Genomic DNA, 22,672 nt, shown 5'->3' on the forward strand with positions numbered 1-22,672 from the left:
TTTGTCCCACATGGTAGGCGGACAGGCAGGTAGGACGCTGCTAATCAGAAGAAAGGGAAGTCGGGGGTACGAAAAGAGGAGCTTTCGGATTAGAAAGTGAACAATTCAAAGTTATTATCGGCCGCGTCTGCTGATTGCGTTCGGCAGGGGATCGCAAACTGGCGACCAATGAAGTGACTTAACTGAATGTTACATAGATACACGAGGCACCTCTAGAATGTCATGGAAAAGTACTATTTGGAATCTAATGAGATTCAGATTTGCTTCTACATGTTTTGATGAGATCAAGTTTGGACTATCTTTTGTCCACATCAGAACATGAAGCGCTAATAAAACTGGGTATCAATCCCAAACTTCGGTCGACAACTTTTTGACTCCGAGTCAGAAGAAATGCGCTGTTGTGACGACCTAGATGGTTTGCCAGTATCTTGTCAGTGTGTTATCAGAACAAGACCCTATTTGGTGAAGCTGTCACAGCTGCACACTCTCTCACACACACAGACACACACACAGATAGACTCACAAGCACTCATTTAGGAACATCAAAATGTTATCAGTGTGAAGTATAACATTGTTACATTATCTAGTCATAAAGTTAATTAGACTTGTTGAGAATGTTTTTTTGCACATTACAAAATCAAAACACAGCACAAGGTGCCTTGTGACGGACAAAATTATGGAAATGTGTTTAGCCGTTCTCTAATGCACAAATGGAATGTGCTAAGCTAAGTAGTGTGAGGGGGACGGAAGTCTGTGTGTGCGCGTTTCTGTTTTTGTGAGTCTTGATCTTTGTGTGTGTGTTAAATGTCAAAGACTGGATCTACCAGCATTATGTGCGTCCTGCCTAATCACTGTCATATGGAAGGGATTGAAGTGACCACTGCCACGCAACGGGCTGTACCACAATACATGTGTCACCAACTAAGTCCCCTGTTTGATTATGTTTGTGTCTGACTGTGTGTGAATGAGCTGCAGGGAGAGAGCGAGGAGCCGTGTTTAAGCTACATACATGTTAAGGTATCCAACCTTGTGCAACTAAAACTGGACAAGTGTGCAAGCAGGACGGAGCGAGTCGAAGCCCATCTGTAAGCGCTTATCATGAGGGATACGACTCTAACCGCATCTCGCTGCCAGAGCGAGACAGATTGAGGGACAGAGAGAAGACTGAGGTCATGAGAATTGAGACAGATGACAGAGGACAGCTCAGAGAGGGCTGAGTAGAACTGTGGTCGGTGCGTTTTCATAAACCCCCATTCTCCGAGAAATGACATATTTTAAGAACCTCTATCGATCAAAAGTGAAAATGTGCAATCATATAACAGTACGTAGGATAAATGACACTCGGTGGGTGGAAGATTATTTGGCCAGATGTGAGACACTAGATGGGGATTTACTAGGCAAATTGTGGTGAATCTTGATAGTAACTTGAGATCAGAATTATTGTTTAAAGACTTTTTCCGTCTTCTCTCTGATTCTCAGTCGGCTATACTGTAATTATAATTTTATGTTTCATACCAAGTTCAAGCAAGAATAAAACAGTTGCGTTGCTGGACGGTCGCCCTGTCTTTTACAGGCCAATCCAAAAACAAACACAGAGAGAAATGTTTTCAACAACAGGAGCTAAAGTTGCTCATCACATTATTGCTAACATACGGAGGGATTTTTCAACTGTAGACCATTAGTAAAACGATAGGATTGCTTGACGAAAAACTATAACAGTGGTGGAAGCCTTTGACCCTGCTCACCCAAACATTTTTCAGGAGGCCATTTGTCACATCTCATGTCTATTTGGTCGACCCCATTTCCGCCCCTGAAAACAAGCCATCGCCCCTCCCAAAGGCACCACAGACAAATACCAGCCACTAGCAACCCAGTATTCATTGTTCTTATAGCAATGACCCCCTGTTGTCCTACCTCTACCATTTCTGCTACCTCCCCATCAACCAATCCCTTTTAGTGCTAATTAAATGAATCTTGTAAACAGGTGGTAGCCCAGTTATTAAATTAAATGGCGGTTCTGAAAGAGGGAGGAACAAAAGAGAAACAATGCAGGATAAAAAACAGAAATGGGAAAATCAGGGACTAAAAGAGTCCTGAGGCAAGTTGATCTAGACCAGAATGATAAAGAGTTGTATTGTAGGCTGTCTTGCCTTCAGTTTACGTTACTCTGTTTGTGTCTCTTCCTGCAGATCTAATGCTAGTTAAGGAGCAGAAAGTAAATGTGTGAAAGAAAGAGTGCCTAGAACAAGCGGACCTGGTCTATGTGCTGGCCTGTTCTTTTTGTTTGCCAAACATCCTTTTCTTCTGTTCATGTTCATCCCTTTCTGGAGACCAGGGGGTCTCATTTGAATCTGAGTGGAAGGGATGTCTGTTATGTAGCAGTGAGTCTTAGCAACTGGCGATGCCCTCTGGACTGAGAAAGAGGGTACAGGACGAAAAGATGCTGCTCAAGCAACTCAGTGAAGAAAAGGAAAGAGGGGGTGAGTTTGTTTGGTGGCAACCAGACCGCATGCCAGGGGTTCCCAAGTACTTTCTTCCGCTGCGGCTTCTCTGACAGTCCTCCAATGGGGCAGCAGTTTACCATGCCGCTCGCAGCCCCATAGAGGCAGACTGGGCAGGCAGCTTTTCTCCTCAGTTGGCCTCAATCTCCCCGGTAGCAGTCAATCAACATGGCTCCCTGTTCCTCTCTTCTGCAGTCAGCTTCTATCAGTACCTCAATATCCCTTCCAGCGCACATCCTCTGGCAAAATAGAGGTCGCAATTCATTCCCCTACTTTCTCCCACTTTCGCTTTTTACCCCCCCTAATTCCTTTTTAACTCAGTGAGCGGGTGTCAGGGATACAACTCGTGCATTCCTGTCTGGCTTGTAGCGCAACAAGCTATTGAGTGGACGATAAGCTTCTCTGTTAGGAGGGGTCGTGCAGAATTCAATTCGGGTCCTGAGTGACGGGAGGAGGAAGATTTATCCCCGTTGGAGGACAATGCCGCCTTTTCGGGGGCTTTAATCTCTACTGGACAATAGGACTGGTTTTCATGCTACCACCATCTTCAACAACTCGGTTTCTCCCATCTCCTTGTGCTTTTCCCACGACGTATGCTGATCAGCACCAGGGGCCGACTGAGCAACTGTCATTATCTTTATCTTCTCTTGCTGATAGAAGTTATGCATGTTCTCCAACTAAGAGCAACAAAGCAATGGCAGTTAAAAAAAAATGAAAGTGAAAGGGTAATGGCCTTTTAAGAAGCTTAGTGAAAACCTAAAAAAGGAGGTGTTGAATGCTGCCAGGGACTGTTGAAGAAGATAGTGTGAATGCCAAGTTCATCAAGTGTGCCAAGGACAGATCATGAAGGGACAAACTCACAGTCAGAAGTATGTCTCATCCCTCACATTGAGAAACAGGACGGTTTAGAAAACAGAGACAGTCATCTTTTTGTCTGGTAGGAATTGAGGTGTGGACGGTATTCTATTAGGGTAACCTGTGCAAACATTGCACAACTGTGTATAGAGGTGTTGATTCAGCTGCAGGCTGCAGTTTGTAGTGGGTATTGCTTCAGCCTCGATTATTGTTTGTTTATTTTAAAATGCAGAGCATGTTCAAGACGAAAGAAAACGTGCCTATATGTCTATATTAATTGCAGAAATATTGTACTCTGAGGTTGGTGGGGTGAAATGTAAATCTTTCAATTAAAAGCTAAGCTTGGTACTCCATGAGCCTTTATCATTGCAAAGCTGGTTGTCTTTAGGAGCATGTTTCCACAGTCAAACCACACAGAGGGACACTGCGAACCCGTTGGGACAATCTAAAAAAATAAATACTGCCATAATTACAGAAGAGCGAGACATTGGCCATGTCTGACATGACGAACCCCAGATGGATATCTCGGCCTGACCCTACTTGTGTTTGTGTGTGACTGACTGTGTGGTGGGCACGTTGTTTATGTATAAACTTGCAGCTCTTTGTGCGCGACTCTGAGTGGAAACATCCACATGGACCCATGCTTTCTAAGGAGGAGGGAATACGGAGCATGGTTAAAGCCAAAAGTGAGATATCATGACAAGTAGACAGATAGCGACTGCAAGAAAAAAAACAGACAGAGTGCAAATGGGAAACTCTGGATGTGATTTAGGGAAGTTTAAAATAAATATTTATTTCTTATTCCTGGGTCTGTCAGTGAAAATGGATCACCTGCATGATGTCCTTTAACATGGTTTCTCTTGCTGATGGGGGCATGAGTAGCAGGAGACTCTGCCAATGCAACAGTAGGTGTGCTCGTACACACTTAAACACGTGTCTCATAAATGCATTCCTTTGTTGAAGGATAGATTAACAGCTTAGTTTATCCCCTCTTGTTTTGCACTTTTTTTTTACTTTCCTTGCAACCACACACAAGCCTGCAAACAAAAAAAATAGTATAATTAGGACATTTTTGTTAGTTAAGGGTTGCACCAAATAAGAACATTTATATTTTACAATAATCCCACAAAGCAATAGGATTTAATCTGAGTGACCCTTATAGGATCTTTGAAAATTGATCAATTTAAAAGCAAGACAGAAACCATATTTACATATTTAAGTACATATGTATTTTGTCAAACAGAAGCCTCTATTCCTAGCGAATCCGATACCCATGTCTGAATTTCGAGTGTCATTAACTGACAATGATTCAAAAAATCTCAATTAAACCTTAAGTAACTTTCTTTTCTGCTTGTGGCAAAGCATCGGTCATGTTTGTTCAGTCACGTCTTTACTTGAAACCATCTTCTTAGAGGCAAAGTGTTTGGAATTAATGTAAGCTATCACTCACGATAATGCCACAGACAGTGGTCAACCAAAGTGACCAGGATCGTGGAACCTTCTCACACAAATGTTCTGGCCTTGATTGGACGCTTCCGAAAACCTATGAGATTTCTGACTGGTCGTTTTCCTTCCGTCAAGCTACCCCTCTTCTTTTCCCTCTTCCATCATCTGAAATAGTCTAGTGAGTCTTCTCAGCCCATCCCAGTTCCCAGCTATAAAAACACGCCATGGTGGCCGAAGATGCTTTGAGTGTGGTTATTATTGCATACACACACTCACACACACACACACACACACACACACTGAGAGGCCCCTCTCCAGTCTACTTTGGTAAATGATGCCCCAAACTTAGCTCGCAGCAGGAATGAGTCCAAGGTCTCTTCTCATCAACATCATCATCATTCCTCGACAGGCACATGACTCAGACTGTTACATTATTTGTTCCAGAAAAAACATTATTTTCTGTCAAGCCTCTGTTTTTTCTCCTTGCTAAACTCAAACTGTTATTCTTTCCTTTCTTATCTTCTAGTGTCTATATCTCTTCTGCTCCCACCGTAAATTGCATCCCTCGCTCTCCCACTATTCTTGCGCCATACACACTCTTTGCCCAATTCCATTTTCCATGGGCAGACTTTTTAAGCAGCAGGTCGGAATAATTCAAACAACATGGCTCTAATTTGGGATGACATGTTTCATTTCTGACCTCACCTCAGATAGCCATCACGCTCGTTCTTTTTTTAACATGTCTCTTTTCCTCTGTCACATTCAGGGATATGCTTTGGATGAGCTTATTTGTGGAGGAATCCCAGTGCTTACAGCTTTGTGGGCGCTCAGAGAGACCAAAATATTTGCTTTGTAGGTCCTTTGAACAAAAGGAATCAAGAGGCCGACTAACATGATTCCATCAGCCCATAATACTTTTTTGGTGAATTATGTGATGTGCTTAAACAATGACTTACCAGGTGAAATAGCCACTGAAATTTGGCACTATTGACAAAAACAGAGTAGGGGGTGCTTAAGGGGAGAAACAGGAAATGACTCAACAGTTTAATTTAGGCGCTGGGCTAAGTCAGAAAAAAAAAAAACTTGACAGACGCAGCACACTCTACTGCCAACCCCGAAAGCCACAAATATGAGCATGTTCCCGAATAAGTCGGCCATGTGAAAACAAAAGCGCCTGGCAGTGTGCAATGGAGAAAAGCCGAGAGAAAGAAATGAGGTTTAATTTGGGTGAGAGGGCAACGTAGAGCCACAGGAGACTCAGCGAAAATCTCTCCATCAACCATGCCTGCTATCACTACATGTCATATTTGGAGAACTCTTTGTCCACTTCATTCGAAAGGTCAAGGCATCTGGTCACACACCATTATCTCACCGACAGGAAGAGACATAATGATGTAAAAAAAAAAAAGTCTTTGCCAGAAATAAAAGACAAACAAATTGTTAAGTGACTGATGCTTTCCTCTTTCCAGCCACAAAGATTGTGGTTTGTGAGATGTGAGTCAGTTTGACAATATGCTTTGACATGATTCTACTCCAGCAGAAAAGTTAAATTCTTTTGACTCCATTCTTGACAAAACAACTTAACTTAACTTAACTGTTATCGTACAGCTTTTCTATTCAAGACTGGCGTTAACTCGTATTGTATTTTAGTACAGAAAGAAAGATCATCACTTAAACTAAAGTTCAGCAAACGGTCACTCTGGATAAAAAGTGTTGGCTAAACACGAAAAACATTTGCAAAACAAACACTCAGTCATTTTTCACTTCACTCATTGTTTTCATTTCGATGTTCGGTAGCAGCGCAGAGTCGTTTTGTTCATTTGCAAGATCTGAAATGCCTAGCTAGCAAAGAAGCCTGCGTTCATTTCTTCCCCAATGACATCCTGGCTAATAACTCCAAAAAACAGCACCACGAGTCGACTTGTTCTCAATATGGTTAAACTTTACACCTGCTTTAGTGCTACTGCTGTATAGCAGCTTCATATAGTTCATATTATTACAATTCAAAGAGAAAATATAGATGTTGATCCAAATCTTCAATCTTTTTCTTTTTTTTGAATATCATAGTAATGTAACATAAAAAGTTTTTTTTCTAAATTTCATTTAAATCCTGTTCGATTCACACTTTCCTCCCAATAGTGTAACATGTTGCCAGGAAACTCAACAACTATGGATTCCTTTCCCTCCAGTCCATGATGTTCCTCTCAAGCCTAGAGTTGAACCACTGACCTTGGGATGGCCAGAACTTCCTCTAATTGCAGAAAACCTGCAGAGTCAATTTGATTAGGCACCAGTCTTTCTTCCAGCACAGCCCCAGGTAATGAGCAATGTCTGGAAGTAGGCAGTGGGGGGCATGATAAGATTGGGTATGGGTGTTCAGTCGGAGGGGGCTGGGGAGTGTGCAGGGGTTAAAGGGATCCTTCAAACTTCAAAGGTTTCATATTGGACAGAAAACACACGTTACAAGGAAGAGGCCAAGGAGGGACCACACAAATCTAATTTTCTTATGAGAGGAAACACAGACAATGGGGAGTTGAAGGTAAACTACTTGTGACCCCACTTTTACCTGGTTACCCCCTAAATCCACCCGCTTCCTCGCCCCCGCCCTCGCCCCGTTCCAGATCTCATTAAGCAGCGGTGGAAGGGAGCCTCCACTCGTTAAGGAACCCTGTCATGACAAAGAGAACACAAAGCATGACCTGCCTTCAATTGGAAACGGATCCACTGTGGAGGGGCAAACGGGGAGGAAGCCGGAGGAAGAGAGAACCAAGAGAGATGGAGATAATTGAATCAAGGCTGCAGGGGAAGACAGATAAATCTTGTTATTGATACTTCAGTTGAGCGGAGAGGGACGGGGAAGGAGAGATCAGTCTCACTTCATTAAAAGACAGCTAATACATCTGGATAATTGAGTGGCTCACTTAAGTTAAGCGTGTGTGGATGAGCAGGACGTGTGTTTTCTTCACCACTGTCTGACACGATTACAGTGCAGAATCACTCCTTTGACATCGAACAGTTTTACAGCAGCCGAGAAACGCAAAAGAAGATCTAAAGAAAGGAAGAAAGATTTGCTCAAGTAAATGGCTATTTTTTTGTTTGGAACATAGATAGCTTTGTAGGTGCACAATAATCCAAACCATATTTTCTCAATTACAAGAAATAAACATCTGCCAACAAAGACTGTGTACAGAGAGAAAGAAGTCAAAGTCTTTTATCTTGAACTGAAGGACGACCTAGAAAGCATTTAAAACTGGGCATCATTCAAGATAATGACCAAAAATGTATTATCAACCACAAAAGCCTTTTCATCAATCGACGGCTTCTAGAGTTGCAGGCAAAGTTGACGATTTTAAAAGTAGTTTTGTCAAGTAAAAGTCTCAAAATGTACACAAGGTTGACTTTTGAATATAACAGCATTTGAATCATTATAATTACACGAGAGCAACTTATTGTAAAGATATTTTATTATAGTGATTCATATTGATATAGTCTAAAATTCAACAAAGTGTCTTTTAAAATGGATTGTTTTGTGTTCCCACAAGATTCTCTACTTAAGAGACAAAAAACAGAAGAAATTATTTCACCATATATAATGTTGATTTAGTTTCATCATTTGATTTAACTATAATTTGGCAGCTGTCATATTTAAATCCAAACCAAATATTCAAGTTGTACTGTTTTAGTGAACAAAGTGTGACTTAACTTGAACGTTTGAGCGCATCAGATACACAGTGACTCATGCTGCTGTAATGTTGCTATTCTGTTCTTTCCAACTCCCCTGTGACAATCTTTAAATTGTAGAAGGAGATGGAAAACAAACTTGCAAAGTCAACACTGATTTTCCAAAAACAGCGAAGTAAATACAAGTGTTTCGTTTTCCACCTTTCTTGAGGTTGGACATTGTTATTTTCTCTTCTTCCTTCTTGTAGGATTTACAGCTAAAACAATTGTTGCCTTGGTTACTGTTCAAATTAGGGCTGAAGCTTTCCTTGACGTTTGAGATCTGTGTTCAAAAAACTGCATGACCTACATCTTTCTTTCGCAGCTTTGTGACATGTAAGGAATGGTGACACATTTGGAAGGTCACAACAACTACAGAGAGAGGATCTGTAAAACTATTAAGCAGAACTAAATTCATTTAAAGACTCACACAGAGGCAAACCAAAAGTAGGAAAGAGCCAGAGTGTGAATAAACATCCAACAGGTTTCCTGCCAAACAAAACCATTTTTAAAGCTCTCCAAATTCAGTCAGACTGATCGTGACGACGGCTTTTCTTTTCTTTGGAGGAACCACTCAATTAATATGTCACCACAAGTCATGACCACGAGACCCCGATAGAATAAGTGAGCCACTTCACTCCGGGCCCCTGGAGAGAGAGACGGAGGCCGAGGAGAGACGTAAATTGCCCTCTTTGGAGAGAAAGCGTCACCCAAAAACCAATAAGCTGTGAGCGAGCACCTGCTGCACTGAAAATAAATAAGTTGTCAGACTTTCTCTCAGCCTTATGAGGAACCTGTGAATACAATTCTGTTTATTCAATTTCGTCAAGTGTTCCCTCAAATCCTCAGAATACATTGGGTGGGTTTTGTTGTTTATGAAGGCAAGTGGTAAAAAATAATAATATAAATATTATTTTAGTGCAGAGAAAATGTAACATTTGTCTGCATTGGATTATTTACATATTATTTGAAAAAAATAGAAGTGTGTATTGGCAACAATCTAATAATATGATGTGTGGGGATACGCATAATATTGCCAGATTGTTGCCAATAGATGTGGATATGAAATATTGCAATAATGTAATAACAAGAATATATTTGTAGTTGTAGTATTGAATATGGAGTTGCAGAATTTACTGCATGACTCTTGACAAAGTCATATCTGCTTCTCTTTGTTTTGAAATCAACGGCCTAACATCAGCTTGAGAAGCTACTGTACCCTCTCGTCCTCAGTATCTCAGTATCCTCATATCTGCCTGTTAAAATTACATTTATAGTAAATAACAATAAAACATTTTATTTTACACACACTTTATTGATATTTAACCACAAAATAACTACAATAAAAATATATAATTATTTGAAAGCCATGAAAAACTTTAAAATAACGATTTGCACCCTTATAAAAAATGCTAATTATTTATGTGTTATTCAAACTTGAAGAGTTGGTGAGATAGTGAAAAGCTAACTTTAATGATGTCTGCGTGTGTGTATTGAAACATTTAAGTCACAAGTTTTTTGAAGAGTTGTACTATTCGGTAGTATAAATAAATACTGTTAAGTTTAAGTTGACACAATGTTGAACAAGCATCCATAGAATACCAGCAGAAGACGTTAAAATGCAACAAAGAAGGAAGTTAGGAGATAAAAGGCGAATGGTGGAGATCGTTTCTAGCGTCTTGATAGTACGATATTGGTTTCAAAGGTGTAGCTGTAAGTGCCAGACACAGGTAGGAGCATGGGGATCCCCTGTTCTTACCCTATTGTGTCTCCGAGCATGAGAGTGTGTGTCCCTTGGCAGACCCAGATGGCAGACGGTACGTTGGGGAAAAGGGGCAGAGGGGACAGGAAGCAGGGCAGGGGAGTTCTGGTTACGAAGACGGCTCAATGAACGAAGTGAGCGACGCTCAAAGCTGCCGCCGCTTCAATATTAGAGATTTCGGTTTCACTCTTGGACACCAGGGACTCTCACATCTCTGTACATCCCTCCCAAAAGGATCATGTGGAGTATGTGTGGTGGTTCGCGCTCTAATCAACAATCGAAAGCACACATAGAGATACACACACCCCAAATCTCGCTACAACAAGCAGATCCACTTAAAAGGCTCGTATCAACTGTCAATGGCCATGTTGGGTTGTTTGAACCCCTTCTTTGCTCTGATGACGACCAGCTTGTCGGAAATTTAGGGTCCTATTAGCCACATGCTGCTCCAAATACTGACCAAATAAAATGCCAAGGAGAGTTCATCTGCCGTGCCTCACAGGAGAACAACATCAGGATGTAATAGATTAGACACACACTGTGACAACGAAATTCAAGTTTGGGGAAGTGAATTGAAATCCGAGTGAACAACGAGACACGAGGGCCTGCTGCTAATTTCCCACCCCGACCACCGTAATCTGAGGGCAAGATTAAGGTGAAGGAGTTATTCTTGACGATTTTATTAAGAGGCGCTTTAGGCGCTGGAAGAAGGGGCTTTAACGCTCCTCCAGCAGCGTGCCATACAATACAAGACAAACATTTGCTGTTATTTCACCAAAGTGCTCTCAGATGTGCCGAGCCGAGGCCTTGCCTTGTGCTGCTGAGGAACTTGGCATCAAAGTTACGAGTGGTTTTAAAAAATAAAAAAAAATCTGCCCTTTCTTTTCCGGGGATCCTGCCCCGAGACCATGTCCCGAAGAGAAACAGAGATGAGTTAAGATTCTAACTTTATTCACACCTATTTTAATTTAAAGAGATGCGGATGAAATAAGATGTTTATGAAAATAAAACATCAAGAATTTAATACTAAATTAGTATTCATGTTTGGGCTTATAAGAATCATAAAAAATACTCTGCTAATAGACAACTAAATAGACTTGTCGCCAAATGTCAGGTATCCAAAGTCACATGGACAGTGTGGATAGACAATCACCACAAAGACTTAAAAAAGAGTCTTTAACCTCCCATAAAACACAAATTAGAAACCTGATTCTTTTTGTGCTGTGCAAAGCGAGGATGTGGGTTGACTTGATGAGGAGAGAGGTGCAGAGGGACATGAGGCGCTGCAGTCACCTCAAACCAGCAAAGAGAGTCTCTAGTATTTCACAATACTGCAGTATTTAAGCCAGTCAAGTGGTTCGTTATATTCAAAGAGAGGTCAACAGATTTTGCTTATTTGAGACACAAGTGTGAACCTTCCTAAAGCAGAGATCTCTGTGTGATTTAACTAAAAGTAATGTATGTCTAATAAAAGAAAGAAAACAGCAGAAGACACACATTGCAGGGAATTACATGTATAACAACCAAACGACTCCTGAGGGAACTATACACACACTTAACACAACATTACATCAGGGCTTTCTATTTACGTGTATTAAGAGCTAAAAATTATCCCAAACTGGCTCTTAAAAAGAATACGATCCATCTCACTGCTTGGGATTTATAAAGGAAATGATTAGATCTGTCAGCATCCAGGAACAGCAACTTGAATAACAAGATTACATAACCCTGCTGGGCCAAGACTGATTGTTACATTTCTCACAGCTATTGTATCCTGCTGCATGAGACAAACAAATAACATATTCATGGACACGCTCTTTAATGTTGCCTCGGCCCTCTGGAAAACATCAGCTTAAGACTTCAAGCTGTCTGCTCGTTGAATTTTGCTTGAATGATCCAGCGCAGACATTCAGAAACACTTAGTTGATGCTCCTCCTGGCTTGGGTCGAACTGGGGAAGATGCAGCCTTGCTCATGACATCACTGCAGTGCTTTACGGTGATGATGTGTGAAGTGTACAAAGAAGGGCAGCTGCGGCTGAGTAATGGCAACAGCAGATAGATAGCCAGGACGTCGCAACCGCATGAGCAAAAGACATCAAGATAAAGACGAGTTTCATCTCTCCGCACCCACTCACAAAAACTGACAAATTGCCAAAATCAAATCAGAGACGTTGTTGCTATACAAACTATAGTAATCCAGGGATGACAAGGCAAGGAAGATCTCCTGCAACACAAGTGTAACAGGTCTAGGTGTGTGTACGACTTTGTTGCAGCTTGTGTTGGATTAGCAAAAAACATAAAAAAAAAGATTTGATTTATTACCTCTAAGCACCTAGATCATCTCCTCTCCAATACTTGTTTTTAGATAGATAACAAAGCAACTATCTCGCTACAGCCGCTCAAATAATTCATTTAAGAACAGGGCCAACAACATCAACCAGCTGAGGCCAAAGCCATGCAACACTGGAAAACAGAATGTTCAACTTTTATTTACATTTAAAAATTACATATAAATATATATATTGTAATAACCTTACTCTAAATTGTCATAAAAAATGCATAACATATTCTTTAACTGAGGAAAGTCGCAAATTACATAAGTGCACAATAAAGAAAATTGATTTAAAATCATTTGAATACAAATGTGGCTGTTCATGAAAGTTAAAAAGCGTGAACAGGCCTGATTCCATCTCTGACTGATGCAGCACATAATTAATAGAGGCCAAGCACACGTGCCTTTGGGATGCAGAGCATCATGGTGTGTAATAGAGCCATTTGTTTTCCTGGGAAAGCTGTCCGAACCCTTGCACTGGGATCGCCACACTGCAAAAGGCTAGCTATGAATTGGTGAGATCCGCTGGGAGAGGATATTGATTAAACCCGCGGGCGATTTCACACAAATATGCAACTTATTAGATCTTTGCTTCTGAACGTGGCCGGCGTGTTGGGTCATAATGGAAACAACACCCTCAGCCATTGGCTACGCATCACATACAAATCTGGTGACTACTTTTTAGGAACTCCTGTTTGATGTCCTCAATGTTTTATACTTCTCTGTTTTCATCAAGAGCAGTTTGTCAGGGTTGGAAAGCAATTTAAAACCTTAATTAATGAGAAAGAGAGATGGCGTAGTGCGGTGAGGGGAAGAGGAGGATAGTGATGGAGGGAGGGGAAAGGCTGGGGTGTCAGCCATCAAAGCGGGCCAGGAGAAAAGAAGGCCAGGTGCTGGATGTGGGAATGTGCTATCCATGGTTCCAGGGACCAGGGAGATTATGGGGGCTGCAGGGAGTTGGGGGGGGACTAGTGGTAATTAGCCAAGCCAGGAGGAGAGAGGGCCCTCCAGGGCCTGTGGGGATAGCCCCTCCGAGAGGATACCATTTGCACTTCTACAAGAGCCGCCAGCCTTGGGCTACAAAGAAGGGGAAAAGGGGAACTATGGCATCCTTTATCAGCCCGGACAAAGACGCTGCATCTTTTCAAAGGAGACCGGAGAGAGAAACTACAGTGTTCCTTAAGAAGGAGGGGAAGAGGAGGAAAGTAGAGGAGAAGAAAGAGTCTGCAGCCTGGTCAGTGAAGAACTAGCAGGCCAGAGGGATGCCAGTGTGTGGGTTGCAGAGCAGGACAGGAGGTTACGGTCGGCCGGTGACCCTGCCAGCCCTGTGAGACATCAGAAATTCAGTCATGTCCCAACACACACACAGATAAAACATTCAGCTGAGTCACACAACCCTGTTCCCAGTGAAGTCAAACCAAGTGACGGTTTAACGTTTCCCTCATTTTCCTCTTTAGTTCACATTAGAGTTGAAGGCAAAAAACTAAACTTATAACTGTGGACACAAAAGAACTCATCTTAGGACTCAAATTCCCGTAGGAAAGTTAAGGACGCCTTCAAGCCCTGACATTATCTGGTCATCTTAAGAGTGGTGGTCTGCTGTATAGAGTGAGGGAAAGTGGAGGTCATTGACTCCACGTTTACCTATTACCTTAGAAGTATGCACGCACTTGGGGGGTGAATGGTAGGCTTTGAGGCGGGATGGCTTTGTGCTCCCAGGTCGAGTACCCCCTGACAGCCCCGGCTGAGAGGGGGCAAAGGCCAGACAGGTCATGTGATAAGGGATCTCAGACCTACATTTGAGGCATCCAACTGAAGAGGCCTGAAAACTCTCAAGACCCCGCCCACCCACTCCAGTCTTCTTTCTCTGTCTGACTACTCTTCCTTTCTCTTCTTCTTACCATTCTCTGTCCCCGCTCGCTGGACACAAAATGCCATTTGTTGTCCGTCAGTCAGTAGCACAGGGCCTGGGTCGGGCCCGGCGCTGAAAGCTCCATTCACACACCCTCTCACCCAGGGATGTTTTTGCAATTCAATATTTTCACACGCAGGCAGCTTCGTCGTTACTTTGGAACCGTACACTTGGCAGGATGAGGCTGGGGGCCTCTGGGACAGAGAGGCTGAGAGGTGGAGGGGAAGGGGTCAGCAAAGAGGAATCCTAGTGTCAGGAGCCAACTAATGGGCCATCTTGAAATGTTTTAGCACAGACCCCTCCAACACCTACGTACACACACACACACACACGCGCGCACACAACGAAGGGCAAAGGCACTCCACACTGCTCTCACACACACACACCAATGCTTCAAAACCAATCTGACTCAAGGTTAATGAGGGGGGCTCTTATTTCCTTCATCAAACTCCTGAGGCGAACACAGTGACGCTCTCCGACCAGAGGCTTCCACTCACACCAGACAGCATCTTTCAGTCTCCCCAATTCAAACCCCATCAGCACTGACAAGTGACGTAAGTCACGCTCATTCTGCAACAATGAACAGATCGGCATCAACATGTTCAAAAAAACTTCAACCGACTTTTCAACTCTCATTATTCGTTTTTTTCTTTTTTGTAACAAAATATTTTGATCTTACATTTATAGGTGAAGAGTGAAAACATTTTATTCCTAGTAGTTTAAAAACAAGGGATACTTAAGAATTTCAGATTGGGCGGTACACAGCTGAGAAAGAAGATGAGACAATGTTCTTGGAAGAAACAAAAAAAGAAGGGAGCCCCTCTATTTCTTGTTTTATTCATCAGACTGATGGAAAATTAGCTGGGTATTAAACAAATAGAGGACTAGTGAGTCGTCGGTGCCTGGCGGGATCCCTGGATAATGACAGCTCAATTACTGTGGATCTCCGTGTAGCACCCTCCCTGCTCTGCATGGCAAATTTGTCAAACGCACCAAAACGATGGGGCCGACAGTGTAATCGCTAACCATCCCCGCTGACATGAAAGGGGTCTTTATCTGGCCAAATCAAAGAACCTGATCTTCCAGAGAAGTGGGGCGGGCGGGCGAGGGGATAGAGAAGAGAGCCGTCCCGCTCTGCCCCTTTGAGATGTCTCTAATCTGCTTTAATGAGACACCGCGAGCCCATCTCTGTGATAATGGCGGGACACGGTGAGGAGGAGGCAAGGAGGGCGAGATAGAAGTGAAGATGGAGCCAAGGCTTCAGACCGGCGGCTCGATCAAAGGAGGAGCAAACAGAAGGGAGTTTAGAGCAACACTGGTCTTACATACCACGGGCCAGTTTAGAGACAAACAGCTCGTGGGACGGTCTGCTTATCACAGCTAGACAGGATGAGACATCATCAACTGGGCAGAAAATAGACTTGAAGATGAGTCACATTGTCTGAGATATTTGGCATGTTGTTAAACCAGCAAACATTGTAAAAAAAAGAAGATTTCTAACAGAATTGTCGGTGGGCAATGCTATAGCCGTATGGATGACATCACAGGGTTAAAAAACATAAGAAAAACATCAACAATCAAGGCTAATCCGAGGGGGATATTTGTCTGTCGGCAGAGACTGAACTTGTGTAATGAAATCCGCCGGCATGTGGAACAGCAGTGAATAAAGGGATAGAGGGATTCTAAAAGGGCACCATTAAAAGAGAAAACAGGAAAGCGGGAGAAAACAACTGCTAATACCAAACAAATCAGGATTAGACCCAGATAAGACTGGTCACATTGCTGAGCGATCCCGGGGATATCACAGAGCAGAAGGGAATCATGAGGGCTGCTCAAACATGCTAATTAGGACTCAACACATTTGCCCCTTGTTTGGCAAACAACACGCACTGTGGACCAGCGGGTGGTGGACCGAGAAAAAATGGAGACAGTGCGAAACAACCCTTTAATGAGCGAACTGCTGATGAGGTGTTTTCCTGAGCAGCTTGGTGTTGGCCCCGGACTCTTCTGTGGAGCTAGTATGTAGTTTAATAAGCTGCACCAGGTCAAGTAAAATGGATTTAACTGCGGTGTAACAGGTTAAAGTCCTCTGTTGCTAGACTATTCTTACCAAAGGCAGACTTACACCAAGTCCCACAGTGCTCTAGAAACATCATGAAAACATCTCAAACTTGTTTTTGCACAGACATCTCAATGAGGTAACGATGCAAGTGCATCGCTATTAACATAGGGAAGGAAAACATATTACTTGGAATGAATGGGATTTGGAGCCATGTGCAAGAGCTTGAGTGGTATTTGTACGTCAACTTCAAATTTGCTTAAGCCAGCTCTGGATTGGCAGGAAGCACAGGCACAACGTATGTTCTTTTTGGGTGTCTGCCCAGGTGATGGAGGTAACTCCCCGAGCATGTGCCAGACTTCAGCGAGGTCAAAGCTCAGAACAACGGCAAGACCGCCAACAACTGCTTGACATGACGCACCTGTATCGGGCGGCGGGCTTTGCCAGCTCGTGCTGTTTGGTGACATCTACACTCAACCTCGCTGTTTTTGAGTGATTGAGGTTAACTAGGGAAATGGTGTTCAAATCATGTTTCAAGGCCTTCAGATTGTCCTTAGATATTAGCTCTGATTTAAAGAAATGCTTTAAATAAATCATTTTTTTATTTATAAAATAAAATAAAAAGCGTTAAAATGTTCATTTTAATGATAACATTTACCTCATGATAAATTCTGTCACCATCATCAGGCAAATAAATGGTAACATTATAGTTTTTTTGGGCTACAATGCAATTTAAAAGTTTAAAGAAAATATTTACACTCAAGCTTCCCTATCTTCACTTACGACACTCATTTCACACTCCAACAGCTTATTTACGCAGCAGCACTGATGACCAGATTCAATATTTTGGGACACTTGGCCAAAACAGAAGCATTTACACAGCACTCTCTGATTTACGATGGCCGTGAAGATAAGAGGGGAGAAGAGGCTGTAGTAAAAGAAGTCACTGGAAAGGAAATACAGTTGTAAACCAGCTGTAAACAAACCACTCTTAACGTCTCATTGACCTCACTTGGATACATTGATGACTCTCTTTAGGCAGCGTGTTCTTTTTCAGAGACCAGGATTTTACTTTAAATAAATAATCAAGATTCTGATTGGAGGCATTAAACTATATAAATACAGATGTGATATATTTTTAAAAAAAAATGAAATATGGTCCGTTATAAACAGGGATATTCAAATACTACACAGGCTGCAAACACAAGGGAATAATCAAAAATGTACACAGCAGAAAGAATAGCCAAAGATGATGTGATTAAAGTAAGTATAACGTTTTTCAGTGAAAACAAATCATAGGTTGAGGTGGAAAAGCTGATCGAGATTGTCGGCTGGACGGATATTTCAAAAAGATATAAAACAAAGTGATGATTATACGAGGCGAAAATGACCAGCCAGTCGTCTGAGACGAGCTGTAAAACTACAGACACACGGCTCTGCTAAGATCATCACTCGTGAGTGAGAGCAAAGTGTTCACAGCTACTGTTTCATTTCCTGAACGTCGTGTTTGGATTTTGTATCTAAAAGTAGTGCTCAGTGTGTGACAGTAGATAAAGGCTGGAGACAGTGCAGGTTAATTATTAGCGGCAATCATAAACCAACAAGATAATAATGACTTCACGACAAACTGAGTGTTTATCAGTACTGTCGCAGTCACATGCATGTTCTGCTTTGTTTTGAATAGGATTATTTATCGGCTTAAGGGTTTGCATTTATATTTAATAATCAAATAAATGGGATAACTGAGTCGACTTGAAAGCAACACTAATGACAACAAGAAAAGTATATTTAACGCTTGTGTTATCTCTGGTTCAAGGTGAACAACCTCCACCACTGCATATTTATTTTCTGGGAGACCATTCTTCTTTGACGCAGAGACAACACAAGGAATACCCCAAACACATTTGTTTCCAGGCCTTTGGGTTAAGCAAACAATGATTATTGTTTTAAAGTTTCTAAATTATATTTGTGTTTCTAGTAGTGGCTCAAATCTGGATAAACTGCATTTAAAAAATGATGTTGTTGAGGTCACACAAAAAAGACGTATTCAACATGAAACTATCATGTTTGAATGTGATTTTGCTGCAATCTTAAGGAATTGGTAACAGCTTTTTTAATTTTATGTGTTTATCACATGATGTTTTAGCTAGTTCAGAATTTTGAAATTCAAGCTACAGTTCCACTGCTACTCTGCAAAGTTCACTACAGGCCAATAGGTAAAACTGTATCTTCGTTTTTGCAAGGGCTTCATTACAAGCCCTGCTTCTAGAATGAGGTTAAAAAGAAAAATCAAGATGGAAAGTCCGTCATAATATGTAGATCATTTTTTGGATTAAAAATACCAGGTGGCATACCTTCCAAAATATATAAGCGTCATCTCAACATAAAAGAGTAACATCTACATATACATAAACCTACATACACTGGGACCTTTTTGTGGATCAATTGAAGCCAACATAAAATAGACTTAATTGATATAAAAGGGCTGATTCGTAAAACCTAGAATTATAAAATATAAACCACCAGGGTCTCAGATAGCACTCAAAGACAAAATCATAAACACAAATTATTGGAGTTTTTTTTTTAATTAAGCCATTTTCTGTTGTTGTTTTTTATAAAAAAGCAAAAAATGAACATCTCAAGGAAATCATATGACATTGAATCATCAATGTTATTGAGATTATTCAATATTTTTTACAAAAGTAATTCAAAAAAATACTCCTTCACAGCCGACACATTTGGATAGAGAACACCGTTGTCAATATAATTCACAATGAAATGCCATCAAATATCATTTTCATTAATAAGATCTGCTTTTTCAATGTTCAGGCTCTAATGTGTCAACAATGATGAGGGCTATCTGAAACACATTACAGCTGCCGCGCTGTAATAATACATGGGAGCCTGCACGGGACACTGAACATTTAGCCAGAAGTTCAACATAGCTACCATTGTTGGATTTAAAGTGTTATGGGTTGGCTTTTATTACTTCTGTCAAAACATCAGATGCTGTCGAGTCGGTCCAAGTTCATGACTGGAAGTGGCTCTAATAAGCGACTTCCAGCTCCAGGATCAATAGCTTTTCTGCACATGAATTAGTGTTGTTAGGTTTAACGCCCGCCGAAGAATAAAACTGTCACACGACCAGTGCATAAAGTGTTGATTAATGGAGAGGAAATCTAAAATGAGCAAAAATATCACAAAAAGGAGTTCCAGAGAGAAACGTAGCTCTGTGGTGGATGCAGTGGTGATCATGTGACTTCTACGTGAAAAATCAGCAATGTGTTTTAAAGGAAAGGGACACCTTCACCGAATGTTAGAGGAGCTCAAACATGCTTCTGTGTTCATTCCTCGAATGTCTGCGTTCACTGCATGCGTGTGTGTATTTCTGCACACTGCAGACAAATACCAAAAATAATTGGGGCTGTTGGTCTATGTCCAAGAAGGTTCTGAGCCTATTTTAGATCATCAACAGGATAATTTAAAAATTATCTTTATGAAGAGTGTTGTGAGTCAGTGCATGTGTGTGTGTGTGTGTCGTCTGATCATCATTAGTGTGTGTGAATTTTTGATGCATAATAAAAGTATGTGTTTATGTAACACAGTGTTTTTGTGTGTTATTATAAGTGTGTGTGTGCATTATTGTGCATAGGTCTCTAAAGAGTGTGTGTGTTTGTGGGGGGTGTGTGTGTGTGTGTGTGTGTGTGTGTGTGTGTGTGTGTGTGTGTGTGTGTGTGTGTGTGTGTGTGTGTGTGTGTGTGTTACTGAAGCACGTGTCGTTGTGCAAGTAGTAAAATTGTGTTAAATTCAAATATTAATTTCAGGGTTTAATAACTGTATGTCAAAAGGTAAATCACAGTAACCACATTGATGTATCAGGTCAGGGTAAATTGAAAAATTACATTTTGGGTCGCCTTGTGGGGGCAACGACCTCAGCACACTAGCTCTCTTAATCCTGACCTAAAATCTTTATGTAAACAAACCATACACTCACTGGTCACTGCTGCTCCAATTGAAACCTCGGTGTGTGAGGTGAATTTGTAGCAAAGAAAACACAGCAGGGATCAAAATAGCATTTAAAAACGACTTCGGGAAAATGGGGGGATGAAATCGACCTTTAACAATTATACTACGTTAATTTTGAGGCCTTTTGGGGCCGGGGGGGTCTGCAGACATCAAGTTCGATGTAGGAGTTTGTACAAAGCCAGGTATTTGCGTTCATTAGCACCCGGATCAACAGCCTGTTTAGAGATCAAGTGCAACTGCTGGCAACCATTCTCCACATGTTCGAACTGAATTAAAACAACCTAATTTACTTGACCTCATCATATATTTTTAACATTTAAACTCCACCGAAATTTAAAACAAAAAGCAAATATTTTTGTACTATCTAATTCGTAAAGTTTTACCATTTTTATTGAACTCGTGTATAGTTTTGTTCAAGGCCCTTCAAATTAACGAAACAGCCATAAAAAATGGTATACATTTAAAAGAGAATTAAATAAAAAGCTTGGTAAAAGACAATCAAGATTTAAACAATAATTAAAAACAATATTGATCTTAAATAATAAACAATATACATGGAGGTTAGAATGAATGCGTGTGTGTTCGTTTGTTCAAATCAATCAACACAAAAAAAATAATAAAATACAAAAAAATATGCAGCAGCTTCTAAAATCCATGCCTGACTAATTGAAAGAGAAAGTCGCACACAGATATCAAACATTAAAAAGTCCGCTGTGACGCGGCAAGTCTCTCTCCTTTCGCACGTTATTGATTGACATTCCCTGGAGGAGGAACCAGACTGCAGCAGCCTCTGCGACAAACAACATCTTACCAGCGATCCTCCAAAATGTTAGACGTCAACGAATCTATTCGAAATTTAAGTTAAGCCTCCAAGAAAAACACGCGTGGAGGTGAGGAGCAGCAGCGTGGACACGCGGATCCACAGCGCCCACTATTTCAGCAGCCGGGAGTGTGTGTTTCACAAGACTTGGACCGGTTTTTGAATGAAGTTTTTTTTCTGGACTTTTCGGCGTAACTTTCGGGAATTGAACCGGCGCCTCTGCAGGGCGAAAGCAAGCGGCGATAGTGATTCGAGCCCCGGCGCGCTTTTTACGCAGCGGCGTTTCCTGATCTAAACTTACTGGAAAGCGACACCAACTCATGCAGCACACGACCGTGGACGTGAAAAAGTTGTGGACAAAAAAGGTCGCCCCCTCCTCTGTAAAGCCCGCGTGATGACTGACACGGACTGTGGACGTCCACGGCAGGAAAGAGAGCCGGCGGTGGAGGAGACACTTACTTTTGGCTAGTTTTCTCGCCCTCGCCTTGGACCTCATCTTGTCGCCTTGTAGATTCCTCTCGTCGTCCTCCGTGAGCCCAGAAGCAGCAACAACACTATCTTCATCTCACCAGCATTGTCAGTTTGGACACCTTCGCACATGCGCACCAGGCCATTCAATCTGACACCCTCGCCCGGGCCAAAAAACTTTCCAATGTATTCATCATCATCACTTTTTTGTCCTATCGTCTCCCCTTCAGATCACTTATCTCTTCCCCTCCTCCTCCTCCTCTTCCTCCTCCTCCTCCTGCTGCTGGTGCCGCTGCTTTCTCCTAACCATCTCACCTTCCTCCACTCCCCCCTCCAGAAGCGTCCACGCTGCTCCTCACCCCTTCACCGTCCCAGCCCACTCCACTCAGCTCCTTTCTACACAGCAGCGGTAAGACACTCACACACACACACTCATATTATCACAATTACTCTTTACATTTTAACTTCTCTTCTCTGTCGTTTCAGGCTATTTTTAACTTCATTAATTCACACAGGAATGAAAAACGGCTCGATTGTGTTTTTATTTGGCTTGTGCGCCAAAGAGGGAGAACGTGTGTGTGTGTGTGTGTGTGTGTGTGTGTGTGTGTGTGTGTGTGTGTGTGTGTGTGTGACTTGCAGCAGCAGCTGTTTGACGCATGGAGCCTCCACCAGTCCAGGATTGATCCACCTTCCACCTAAACCTCGACTTCTGTTTCCCGACGAACTTCTACAACAGTTTTGGGCTCCAACGAAAAGAAAACGGAACAGAG

General features: G+C 41.9%; 1 protein-coding gene across 2 annotated transcripts in view; it reads right to left on the reverse strand.

Annotated features, from left to right (window-relative positions):
- Window positions 1–22,187, reverse strand: part of prdm16 (PR domain containing 16) — a 146,274-nt gene extending 124,087 nt beyond the window's left edge. For both annotated transcript variants that reach the window (XM_087782146.1, XM_087782147.1), the window contains exon 1: window positions 21,894–22,187. In XM_087782146.1, coding sequence (XP_087638272.1) covers window positions 21,894–21,930 — 37 coding nt within the window. In that variant the 5' untranslated portion in view covers window positions 21,931–22,187. The remainder of the gene's footprint in view (window positions 1–21,893) is intronic.
- Window positions 22,188–22,672: the final 485 nt, after the last annotated feature.

The sequence above is a fragment of the Callionymus lyra genome, chromosome 19, assembly GCF_982586985.1.
Source record: "Callionymus lyra chromosome 19, fCalLyr1.hap1.1, whole genome shotgun sequence".
NCBI classification, from domain to species: Eukaryota; Metazoa; Chordata; class Actinopteri; order Syngnathiformes; family Callionymidae; genus Callionymus; species Callionymus lyra.